The sequence below is a fragment of the Lissotriton helveticus genome, chromosome 5_1, assembly GCF_964261635.1.
Source record: "Lissotriton helveticus chromosome 5_1, aLisHel1.1, whole genome shotgun sequence".
Lineage (NCBI taxonomy): Eukaryota > Metazoa > Chordata > Amphibia > Caudata > Salamandridae > Lissotriton > Lissotriton helveticus.
Genome location: NC_136065.1, coordinates 277,553,724 through 277,566,084, shown reverse-complemented (window position 1 = coordinate 277,566,084; position 12,361 = coordinate 277,553,724). Strand labels below are relative to the sequence as shown.

Below are 12,361 nucleotides of genomic sequence, written 5' to 3'. Positions count from 1 at the left end.
TGTGCACCAGTTCTGGTGGTGGGGGTGAGTTACCAGTGCCTTGCAGGGCTGTGTGGGTATGCTTAAAACAGACCTGTATGCCAAGAGGAGAATCTTGCAGCAGATAAGAGATAAGTAGAATTAGCTCATGGACGTGCTTTGGATTTAGGGTAATTGGAAGAGGACAAAAAAATGAGTATTGGGAGAGAAAAGCGTTGGATTCAAGGAGAAATGGCATTTGCAACTAAGGGTGCCTCTGCTCAGCCAGCAGCACTGAGGTGCAAGGAAGGTGGCGTTTGTTCTAAAAGTCTTGTACACCCCAATAAATTGGTGCAGGTTTATGAACGTCTACTTTTGCACTGATTTTAGTAACCTAGTTAAATATGTCCTTCTTGCAAATCACTGGATACTAGTGGCCTATCTCTTTTCCAAGAACTTTCACAGTTTTGTGCCCTAATAAGGTTGTGAGGAAGCCATGATTAGAACCTCCTGTGGTCATCGTGCACTGCCTAACCACAAGGCTACATTTCCTCTAGTGAGGTCCTCAAAACCAGATCTAGTAACCCTCCTTTACCTCTTTCTTCTGCCGGTTCCTTTCTCCTGTTGTGATGAGCTGTCTGCTTCCTGTTGTCTCTCCCTTGTTGATCATTCTGTTTGTCTGTGCTTTACGTTGTCTTGTCTTGTGTTTCTCGTTTCCTCTACAGATCTGGAGTCTTCGACTGAAAGCCGCTTTACGTGTGACAGCATGGACTCGAGAGCACCCCCGGCTGCCTTTCAGCAGTACTGAACTGCCACCCTTTCCTCTCCCTCTCTGTCACTCGTTGTCAGCTCTTCCTCTTCAGTGCTTTGGAAAGTTCTCCTGTCTTCCCTTTTTTGTGCCTTCAACAGCGAAGGGTAGGCTGCTTATCCGTGCCGAGACCTGGCACTTGGGCATGTTCAGAGCGGGGTGGATCCGAGCGAGGGATCTCAAAGTACTGAGCTGGACTGTACCTCGAAGTCCTACAAATCTGAACCAGGGGAGGATCCAAACGTGGAGAGCAGGTGACCTCTTGTTTGTCCTCCACTCCCCTCTTGGTGGTATACGTAAGAGATTAGGCCTTATCGCACAACCTTGCAGTCACACTCTGGAGGAATTGTCCAAGTCTGTACTTTCTAGTCAGCGATTTAAGAGCCACTCAGTACTTTTTCATCACCAGACTGAGCATGAAAGCGGCTCTCCATAACTGACTGGGGAGTACTGTGCCATCTAGAGATCCTCTGTAAAAATTCACATCAGCCAGAATTGAACTCACCGATAAAAAAGAACTGGCTTCACCTCTGCTTTCTTTTTATAGTCTCATGTTATCTATGCCACTTTTGGGTCCTAAGGAACATCTGTGCCCTGTCCCTTGAACTGTACAATTATCCATCACCTCTGGGGTCTTTGTGTGCTTTCACGGTGTCTCTTGTTTTGTAGAATACACGGCGGCTTATGGTGTTCAGCTATGGATTGTTTTGATTTACCCGGACTTAGTTTTGGTTTCTGTTGCTGCTGTGATTTGATTTGTTTGCCATTCTCTTTCTCAATGCAGGTTTCTTCACCGTGGCCCAGGACCGCAGTGCCTACCAGAGCATTGACCAACAAGAGCCACCAACAGATCAGGATAGCAAAGTGCCGCAACGCCAATACTGAGGGCGCCGCGCTTGCACAGTTTGAAGTTTGGTATCCCCCCGCCCCCTCCTTAATATGGTGATCCTTGTGACCAAGAGCGCTGAACTCATTCAAGGTCTGCTGGGTGACGCTCTCGAGTCTGGCCCTAATTGGCCAACCTTCCGCAAGAAGCTCTGGATTGGCCCACCTCATTGCCGGGCCGCTCGCTCTCGTCTTCTGCACTCCCGTTACTTTGAAAGCACTCCGGGGAATCTGATGTCTGCCAATCTGTGAGTCAACGCAATCTTGGATGGGCGTTCTGGAGTTCTAACTACTTAGGTACAAACTCCAACCCCAAATGGAGTCTGCTGTATCGAAGAGATTCCTGGTTTCATTTTTGGAGGACAACGGAAGCCAACTATGTGTTCCTCTCGAAGGACCACCTGAGCTGCTACTTCTTCCTCTTGGATTACATGCTTGAGTTCTGGGGAGTTACTTGCATTCACCTTGCCCAGGTGCTGCTGCTTCCAGGTCACGCTCTCTGCTTCCAGGTCACACTCTTCTGTAGGCCACTGAGGTGGTGACTGGTTTCTCTGAACTATTTGTGTTACTGTTGAGTCCTTTTTATGCACAGTGGTAGCTGGAGGGTCCAGAAGTCGCCCACTGTGGTCCATTTACTGCAGAGACTGACAAGGCCTGAAATGGACCCCTGGCTGCTTTGCTACTTGAATGAATTGTATGTAATGTGCAGGTTTGTGGGGACGAGTCTCTTTTTTGTAAATATTATGTGCCTTCTACTGTTCAGTGCCTTTTTTCGGAAGAGTCTACGATCACCTGTGCACTCTAAATAAAAAATCCTAGGTCTTTTTTGCGAGGTCTGTGTTAAGCACTGTAGCGGCGTCTGATGCCTCTTGGAACGTGTATTTTACTGTAGAACTAATTCCAGTAATGTGCGTTAGTCGATTAGTCAAATCAAACTTATGGTTAATGTTAGGGTAGCGTTCTTATTACTCCTGCAACCCTGTTTTCCCCACTAGTGTGCAGAAGCCCACTCTGGGTGACTCTCCTCTGTATGGGACCGGTTGGCACTAACCTGTACACGAGGAGACACAGTGCCTACTCTGCGTTTGTCATGCATGCCAGGGAAGCGCTATGTTTCCCTAAGCCTGCATTGTGATTGTGGATCCAGGAATCCTCCAGCATGCCTTCTTCCAAGAAACTCACTCACAAGCTGGCTGGTGCTGTACGCAACAGAGTAAGTAACAACCACAGCTGTCTGTAAACCCGGAGACAATACACATTCTAGGTGCGCACAATCGCACACTCGCTCACACTCAATTTGTTTCTCCCTCTCATGCCTAGTGGCTCACACTCTCTAGTGCAGTAACATCACTCCTTTCACTTCATTCAGATAAAAGACACTAAAGCACATCTATTGTGTAAATTGGATGAGTAAACGTGAGGCACAACTCCTCTTGCTAGCTGGTGTAAGGCTGGTTTCCCAATATAGGCCTCTTGGGTCCATCTGCGTATACATCTAATACTTCTTGCCCATAGATGGCAAGTATAACCTGTGTGCCAATGTCTATGGGCAGTAGCCCGATATCATCTGTGTACTCCTGATACCATGCCACTCACCCGGGTGCATATATGTGATTAGACAAAGCATCACCCACTTAACTGCCCACCAAGTAATAATAGAGTTCCTCCAGCAACTCCTCTGTTCCTCCATGCCTTGTAAAGATGGGCTGGATGACATAGGAAAACCAAAGGGGATGATGGACGTAGTGTTGAACATTGTAAGCACTCACCCCTAATCAACTGATCTGGGTTTTATCAATCATCATTCTTTAGCTCACTCCGCCACCCCAGTTCAGACATGGCCTTCTGCAAATCAGTCTGACCCTGTGCCTCATGGGAACAGTCCAGCTTGAACTGCCAAGCCATGTCTTCCCTGGACCGGAAACAAGCATCCTGGGACCGGTTTCTGGCTAATCAGCCGTCATCAGCCAGGCTAGCTTGAATCCAGTGGCAAAGTGAGCAAGGCACCCACGTCTGTCCATACCTTGCCAACTTAGGGCGAACAAAGCAAAACCAAAGGGGATTATGGACGGAGTGTTGAACATTGCAAGCACTCACCCCCAGTCAACTGTGGAGTAAGCTAAAGAATGATGATGGATTAAAACCAGATCAGTTGGTTGGGGGTGAGTGCTTGCAATATTCAACACTCCGTTCATCATCCCCTTTGGTTTTGCTTTGAATGACATAGGGGCATTATGGAATCCGCTTAGTGCCTTGTCACCCAGATCTTGGGATCTGCCAAAGTCTGATCCCACCCAGTCAGGCTGGGGTACATGGCCTAAAATGAGACAGAGACCCTCGAGGCTAATCCATGAGCAACACCCTTGAGTGCCGCTCTACTCAGACTTAAGCGCTTTTCTCCAATAAAGGACTTAACTGGAAAATTCTAGTTGTTGGCTGTCAATCACACACTGCCAGCCAGTCCAACAGTAATTTCACCGCTCACAAAAACCCATCCCTGTGCTGTCGTGCATCCTCATTTCCTGGATCAGATACATTGTCTGCTTTACCCAGGCCTCCCAACACATGGCTCGTCTGGTGCTCAGCTACCAGTGCATCTTCTGCAGTCCTCCAACTCCTATGCACACGTTAACGCTTATTTTTTTTAGCGATTGTAACCGGAGACCACTCTTACAATCCACTCCAGACCCACCATCTCATAAAATTTGTCCGAAAGATTCATGGTTTATACATTGACCCCAACCTATCATGAGTGGATAAAGTTACCATTTCTCTGAAAAGTATGTGGGATGTCATTGCTTGAAAATGGCCAAACTTTTACTAACCTTCCATCCTCAGTGTTCAGTAAAGTCATCTGCTTCACGCTGCACTTTTTTTGCTCTCTACACAGAGTCCTCTTTTGGGGATCCGGGTGGCTCATGGGCCAAAACATTATTCGCAGGTGACCTCAGCTAGTGTTGGTCAATGAATTCGCTCCTGCTGTGGATGTTTACGCCCATCACCAGCGGCTTGTACGGTGTATCCAGAACTGGATGTGTACACCCTGGGCCCGCAGTGTGTATTTGGCGTAGGTGAAAGACTGCGACAGATTGTTACATGTAAAAGGGTTGTATACTTTGCGGCTGACATGGAAGGACATACTGATCTTCATCTGTGCACCCTGTGGCTGAGCTTTACACCCTACCTCCCTCTGCCTGCTTGGCACTGATGAGATCCAGCGATCAAGTTTCTAATCAGGTCAGAAATCACAAAAGGAAATGTTAGCGCAGGAAGGGCATGAAACTGTAGCCTGCAGTGTGTCTCTAGTTTCCTGATCTCCAGCCTACGCAGCAATGTGGCTCTTTCCTTTGATCATTATTTCTTGCTCATCTTCACATGCTTGCTCTCTATCCCCACATTTCCTTCCTCCCACTTGTCTCTGCTCCCCCTCTATTTGTTTTTTAACTGTTTCTAGTTTTCTATTTCCTGCCTCGCACTTCTGTTCCATTCCCTACTTTGTTGTGCCTTTGTTTTGACAGTGCCTACTTTTTTCAATATCAAACCCTTTATTAAAATGAGAATGTATACTTTGCAATACACAACAAACGGTTCTGTCAGTTCACGCTATGTTCAATGATCTGGTGTTACAAGGCCAAGGTGTTAAGTATTCTCTGGGCACAAAATTGCCCACCTTCTAAACAAGCATTGGCATAGCCAATAGATCTCGCATTTGGGACCTTATAAGTGTTTAGCGATGCAACAGTTAATATTGCTGCATAACTAAGTACTTATAAGGTCCCAAAGGCGAGACCTATTGGCTATGCCAATGCTTGTTTTTTTAGTTCTAAATATGTTTATTAGCATTTTTGTATGCACGAAAGTAACACAAAATGTGGATACATGCAGGCTTTGAGAGAACATAGGAGCACAGTAATCACAAAATCACATCAATGGGAATATTGGGAATGTCAAGGGTTAGGATGTGAGTCATATTTTAACCCGACACAAGGGAGGCAGGCCTTAAAAACACTTAATCGCTATAATTGAGGTATTTGTAGCGTTTTAAATGTGGCGACATACATTCAAAGAAAGATTGACACATAGAATTGCTTGATTCGCTTAACGCTTCCTTTCCATGGAAACGTGAGGACACTTTGTGGTGACAATATTGCGTTGCTGAATGAGATAAAGCCGGAGATATGCCCTTTCACTCGCCTTCTTGTATCCCAAGTCACTTCCGGTTTGTTTAGAATCCCCGGATGTGACTTTAGCTGCCAGAAACGTTCAAAGATACCATTCTAAGCACAACTTGCAGTTCGGGAAGTGTGTGTTTTAATAAGGGGACGGGGCACGTGTAACAAAATGTAGCATACAAATTTAATTTGATATATTTAACTAGTTTTTAACAAGATGTTAACACTGAAGAAATATCAGATGAGAGACCTTGTAATTATAGTAAGCAAATTGGGAGTTGGGGTGAAGGGGAGAGTTATAAGAATGTAACTTCACGCACAAAGAAAAGCCGATTCCCAAACTTGGGCAGTCGAAAGTGAAAGTAGAAACAACGGCAAGGCAGTAGGGCAAGTATGAAAATCTACTGTTCCGCGTAAAAAGTGTGGTTTGTTGACTGTTGATATGTAGTTGTGGATAAGCTATAAATGAATCATCAGGAACTGTTTGCAAGTTTGTCATATGGTGCAGAGAGCAGTAAAGCTATCTGTACACATAAAAACGACAAAGCTGCTGTCTTGTATGATGGACGAGGCGCGCACGCTTTGGAGAGCAGTCTGCTCTTTCGAGGCACACACTCGTGCTTGTGGCGCGCCCCTGTGCGGTCCCACAAGGTGAATGCCGCCACAAGCACAAGTATGTGCTTCGAAAAAGAGCTGAACGACAGCTAAAGGTCTCCAATGCAGCGCGGTGCGTAGGCGAGGCATCTAATCGTTAACAAAAATGCTGTTGTGCTAGTCTGTAAAGATGACAAACAGGTGGCAGGCTCCTGCAAGTGCTGGTGCTGACAAATAATTGCCGGTGCCGAGCATCGGAAACCACTGGCTCAAATTATGCACTCGTCATAAGCTGCCTGTCCATTAACTCCTCCCTGTGTTTTGGTACAGAAATGGTCTGAAAGGAATCCACAACCTAAGAGTGACCATTTCACCTAAACATGGTTGACATTAAATATGGCCCTGGAAAGAAAATAGCCAAAAGCCTGTGAAGCGCTACTCATCCCAACCTACGTTCTTCCTTGCGTGCACTCCCCTAAAATGGTGCAAGCCGTCCATGTCCCTCACCCTGCATTTGCAGCATCTGTTCAGCAAATGATTGCGTGAGGCTCATGTGCCTGCACATTTCATTTACCTCATCTGCTCATCGAGCGATGATCGAGTGAGGTCCCTGCCAAGCACCCTGCATTTGCTGCATTTCTTCAGCAGCAAATGATAGGTGAGGCAAGTGTTCTGCACCCTGTCTTTACTACATCTATTAAGCAACTTCTGTTTGTGTGATGGCTGTGTGCCTACACTGTGAATTCACTGGATTTCCTTCAATGATGAATGATTGCACGAGGATTGTGTCATGCTTCTGTTCCTGCATTTGCTGCATTTCTTCAGCAACCAGTGTTGTTTCGTCAGGCGCTCCCCTGGAGCTAATAAGTGTTCGCCATCTTGCTAAGGTTAAACAACAATTGTAATTGCATTGATATAAATCGCTTACTACCCCTGACGAGGCGGCGAAACGCTTCTTTGGCGAGTAGCATGCTACTCCGGAACCCATAAAGGATTAGTATGGTGAAATATGAAAGTAATTTGAGTGGTGGATAGGTTAGTCAGTTATTTGGATTCAGAAGGATAGCAGCAGGATAGAAGAGGGAAAAAGGTTTGCATTTATATAGCGCTTGTTACCCCTAATGGGGTGTTGAAGAGCTTTTTTGGCAAGTAGCACTCTACTCCGGAACCCATAAAGGATTAGTGGTGGATAGTATAGTGAAGTATGAACGTAATTTGAGTGGTGGCTATTAATTATTTGGATTGAGAAGGCTAGCGTAGGCATAAAAGAGGGATAAAATGTTTGCATTTATATAGCGCTTGTTACCTCTAATGGGGTGCTGAAGCACTTTTTTGGCAAGGGGTACGCTACTCCGGAACCCATAAGGATTAGTGGTGAATTAGTATAGTGAAATATGAAAATTAATTTGAGTGGTGGATTTTAATCAGTTATTTGGATTGAGAAGGATAGCGGAGGAATAGAAGAGGGGAAAAAGGTTTGCATTTATATACCGCTTGTTACCCCCGATGGGGTGTTGAAGCGCTTTTTTGGCAAGTAGCAAGCTACTCCGTAACCCATAAAGGATTAGTAGTGAATTAGTATATTGAAATATAAAAGCAATTTGAGTGGTGGATCAAGCAATCAATCAGGGGAATTGTAAGTGCACTACTCACCCGTCAGGGTCTAACGGGGGTAGCAGCTCTGTTCAGTCGAAGAGCCAGGTCTGGAGTGTCTTCTTGAAGATGGTCAGGGAGGAGGCACGTCTGATGTTAATCGGGAGCTCGTTCCAGGTCTTGGCTGCGATGTTGGAGTAGGATCTTCCACCTGTTCTGGCTCTGCGGATGTGGGGGGTTTCCGCGAGTGTGAGGTCGGCGGATCGGAGGTTTCTTTTGGGTAGGCGGAAGGAGATTCTTTCATTGAGGTGTTTGGGTCCTGTGTTGTGGACGCATTTGTAGGCATGGGTGAGTACCTTGAAAGTGACTCTCTTCTCAGCGGGGGCCAGTGGAGGTTCTGCAAGTGTAGGATAATGTGTTTGTGTCAAGGGATGCTGAGTACGAGTCTGACTGCAGTGTTCTGTATGGTCTGGAGCTTGCAGAGCGGAGCAGAGACTTGTTGATCCTGGCCTAGAGGGTGTGGATAGTAGTCAGTTATTTTGATTGAAGAGGATAGTGTAGGGATAGAAGAGTGAAGGATTTAGATTTTTCCTTTTTTTTGGGAGGTCATAGCAGGATTGGGAGGCTTGGAGTTAGTAAAAAGGGATGTGGAGGGGACGAGTCCGAGGGAAGAGTTTAGAAAGGCTTGTTTTGGGAGATCAGTATAGTAAAAGAGGTATGAGATGGTGCATGGAGGGGTAGAGTAAGGGAGAGTCTAGAATGGGTTATTTTGGGGATCATAGTAGTGGTATTGGGTATGAGATGAATGAGAGAATATATTGATAGAGGTATAGGGTGAGAAATAGGATAATGCTTTGGAAAGAGTAGTAGAAAGGTTTGAGATGAGTCAAAGAGATGAGGTAGAAGATATATTGAGAGAGGTATAGGGTGAGAAATAGGGTAGTGCATTGTATATGCTGAATTAGAATAAAGTAAGAAATGTACAGATCCATAAGTACATGGAAAGTATATAGATGCATAAAGGAAGTAAGTATAAGTAGATGAAAGATGCATTTGGTAAACTCTGGTTTTCAAGTGTTGTACTTAATTATTTTTTTTACATAATTATTCTACATGTTTATACAAAGCAATACACATATATAGGTACATATCTATAGTACAAATAAATGCTTATATACGGAGGAATATGCTGTATATTTCTGTTTGCATCTGGTGCTTCTGTTGGGAAGAGCCAATTCTTGAGTAGTTTTCTGAAGATGAGGTAGTTGTCGGTGGATCTTATGTTGGGGGGTAAAGAGTTCTATATTTTGGCTACTTGAACAGAGAAGGATGTGCCACCCATGTTTTTTTTGTATCTTGGTATTTTGAGGTGAGGTGCCACTCTAGAGCAGAGGTTCCTATGATGAATGTGTTTGATGATTTTATTCCTGATGCAGAGCGGTCCCATTCCATGTATCGCTTTGTGAGTGATACAAAGTAGCTTGAACGTGGATCTTCTGGCAACCGGTAACCAATGCAGGGCTTTTAAGGCAGGGAAGATGTGGTCTCGCGGTATGATATGCAGGAGTAGCTGGCAGCGGATTTCTGAATCCGTTGTAGTCTTTTCATAGTCGATAAAGGTGATCCGTGGTAGAGGCTATTGGCGTAATTGAGTTTAGACAGAACAAGGGAGATGTGAGCTTTGACCTTGTGTGGAAATCCCATATGGTGGAAGATTCATCGCAGAGTTTTTATAGTAACGAAGCTTGATCTTGCTAGTTTGTCCTAAACTGTGTAGAATACTTTATAAGACCGCCACTGTGTTCACAGCATGGCATCATTGTAGCGTGGGCGCTGACAAAAGCATCTGAAAAATCTGCAGAAAAGAATCAATTTTTTCAGTAGCACCCATTTTTCAGATGTATTTGTCAGTCCTCGCTTCTCAGGGCTACCATGCTGCTTGCCATCCGATTTCAGATGTAAAATAGTCCCTCATACTCCAATGGTCTGATCCAAGATGTGATTGACACTCTCTCTAGCGCATGGCTGAAGGTTCTGGAGCAAAAGAGGCTCATGGCTGAAGGAGGCTGACCCAAAGTCCCTTAAAGTAAGTTTAACATATAATATGTTCACCATGAATGGTTCAAGTGCCAAAAACGTCAAACGTGAAAAAAATTATGTTGTCAAGCTGCGTGCTTCTGTAGCACATACTCAAGCCTGTGCAGGCACTGCAGCTTCAGGTTTACTGTGCTGTCTGCTTTGTAGGATGTGCAGAACCCTATAGTGTTTCCAGAGTAAAAAGCCCAGACCACCAACATTGGAGCGCCAAAACCAAGGTAAACCCAGGCAAGAGTCACCTCCAGTTTTCAGGGCTGGGGGAACAAAGTGGTAGAGGAGATCTCGATGCATTGTTGCAATGGGGGGGTTGTTGGAGTGGCAATTGCGCTTTCAATGTAGCCAATGTGGGTAATGAGAGGACTGTTATGCTTTAGGTGCTATTCACACTTAAGAATTGAGATGCCTACTGTAAATTTGTATGATGGAGGAAATGACACTTGAGGATACTGGCATGTCTTGCAGCTTACATGCAATTGAGGAGCTTGAGATACCATGGGGTTCTATATGCTCGGTGATGTAGTGCTGACAATAGGTGCAGGGGAACTTTATATTGTTTTATTTGTGGGGATAATTTTGGCAATGAGGAAAGCCTGGGTGCTTTACTTGCAGGGTGACTGGAATGCAGATACTGGCATTATGGTCACACCTTACATACTGGGAGAGCAAATGTTGCTCATTGAACTACAAGGCAAGGTTTGTGCACTGAGAAGTGGCTCGTACTCTTCGTCCTGCTCCTCTTTACAGCCTGATCTATTTGTGGCTCTTTACAGTCTCGCGCTCACTACTCAAGGTCTCCTTTGTCCTAGTTCTTTCTGGGGCTACCCCTATTATTATTCCTCACACCCTATAAATTCCCTGTAGAAATTCACCCCAAGTCACTGCCTAGCTTTGAATTGCCATGTACCTCTTTCCTTGTTCTCAGATCCTTTCCTATACAAATGACATGGCACCAGCAGCCCTGTTGGTAGTCTTCGCAGCAATGCTAAGAATTTCATGAGCAGAAATCTGAACATCTCGGCTACCTCACTGTGTTTGAGGACCTGCCAGGCAATATGATGGGTCTGGCCCTGACATGCAGAACTTGCAGCTTAACATAATCAGCACCAGTTACACATTTTGATAATCTGCCTGGCATACGTGCCAACATTTTAGAAGAGGAAAGTGGGAGATTTAAAAACAAATAATCGGGAGAATGTATTTCTCCCATTGACTTCTATTGAGGCCTGAATCAGGTCTATGATCATGTGTGGGGCTTGAAAGTGTGCTGCTGCTGGATTGGATCTCAGAAATGTAAATATATATATTTTTGCTTTACCTGTCAAGAACACAGAAGAAACCGCCATGGCAGGCAGAGAGATTGTGGCAACAATGTTGGGCACTGGCCTGCAGGAGCAGGTTACTAGCAGTGCATACTCTGAATCACACAATACAAATCCCTGTCGGCTGAAAGGAAATCTGATTTTTGCATGCAGGAATGCAGGGGGGGGGTGGGGGGGGGGAGGGAGAACTAGCCTTAAAATCAGAAGTCTCCCGCCTGAAACAGGATGGTTGGCATATATGGCCTATCCTACTGTGGGCGTCCGTGGTGACAGGTGGACATCCTTGACATCTAGCGGCCTTCAACACTATCTGGTCAGCATCCATGGCCTACACTGTTCAGTCCTATCATATGATTGTATTACATTTGAGGCAGAGACAGGGTAGCCAAGACTGACCCTGATCGTGTGATTTGAGACTGGGAACACAATTGTGGTCCATGACATATAATGCAATTTCCATTCATGTGGGAAAATAGTAAACATGTTTAACATGGCTCTTTCAAACCACCTTTATTACTCCTCCTTCATTGGGTTATCATTCTAAGTGGTCTGCACTAAGAAACACATTGGGGTCTATGAGCACTTTTCACATCACAGAAAATAAAAATTACATCTAAAATAAATTGGAGAGCTTTATCTTTAGGGACAAAATGAGTTTCTTTACAAACAGTTATGCTGATTATTTTAGGAAACAATATGTTGATGCTGGGGAGAATCTATACATTTTCAAAATATATTTACAGGTGATATTTAAGCAGAAATTCCTGCTACTTTGGGGGCATTTAGTACTGATGTTTAGTAATTTTCTTTTAGTGGGATCGTTAGGCCAAACCTCAGTATGGTATTTTCTTTGCCTACCTTAGAGTTAGAGCCCACAGTAACCATGCTTCACCTTTCCCCTGCTTCATCCTTATTTTCCCTAGTTTTGGTCCTGC

General features: G+C 44.9%; 1 protein-coding gene across 2 annotated transcripts in view; it reads left to right on the top strand.

Moving 5' to 3' along the window:
• The window catches only part of AGTRAP (angiotensin II receptor associated protein), a 108,626-nt gene extending 106,150 nt beyond the window's left edge, over positions 1-2,476 (top strand). Inside the window, exons 5-6 of one of the 2 annotated variants that reach the window (XR_013594723.1) lie at positions 684-1,020; positions 1,551-2,476. Coding sequence is in view for 1 of the 2 variants with exons in the window: in XM_078642212.1 (XP_078498338.1) it covers positions 1,551-1,651 (101 nt within the window). In the remaining variant the exon portion in view is untranslated. The remainder of the gene's footprint in view (positions 1-683; positions 1,021-1,550) is intronic. The other variant, XM_078642212.1, reaches the window with a different exon arrangement.
• Positions 2,477-12,361: the final 9,885 nt, after the last annotated feature.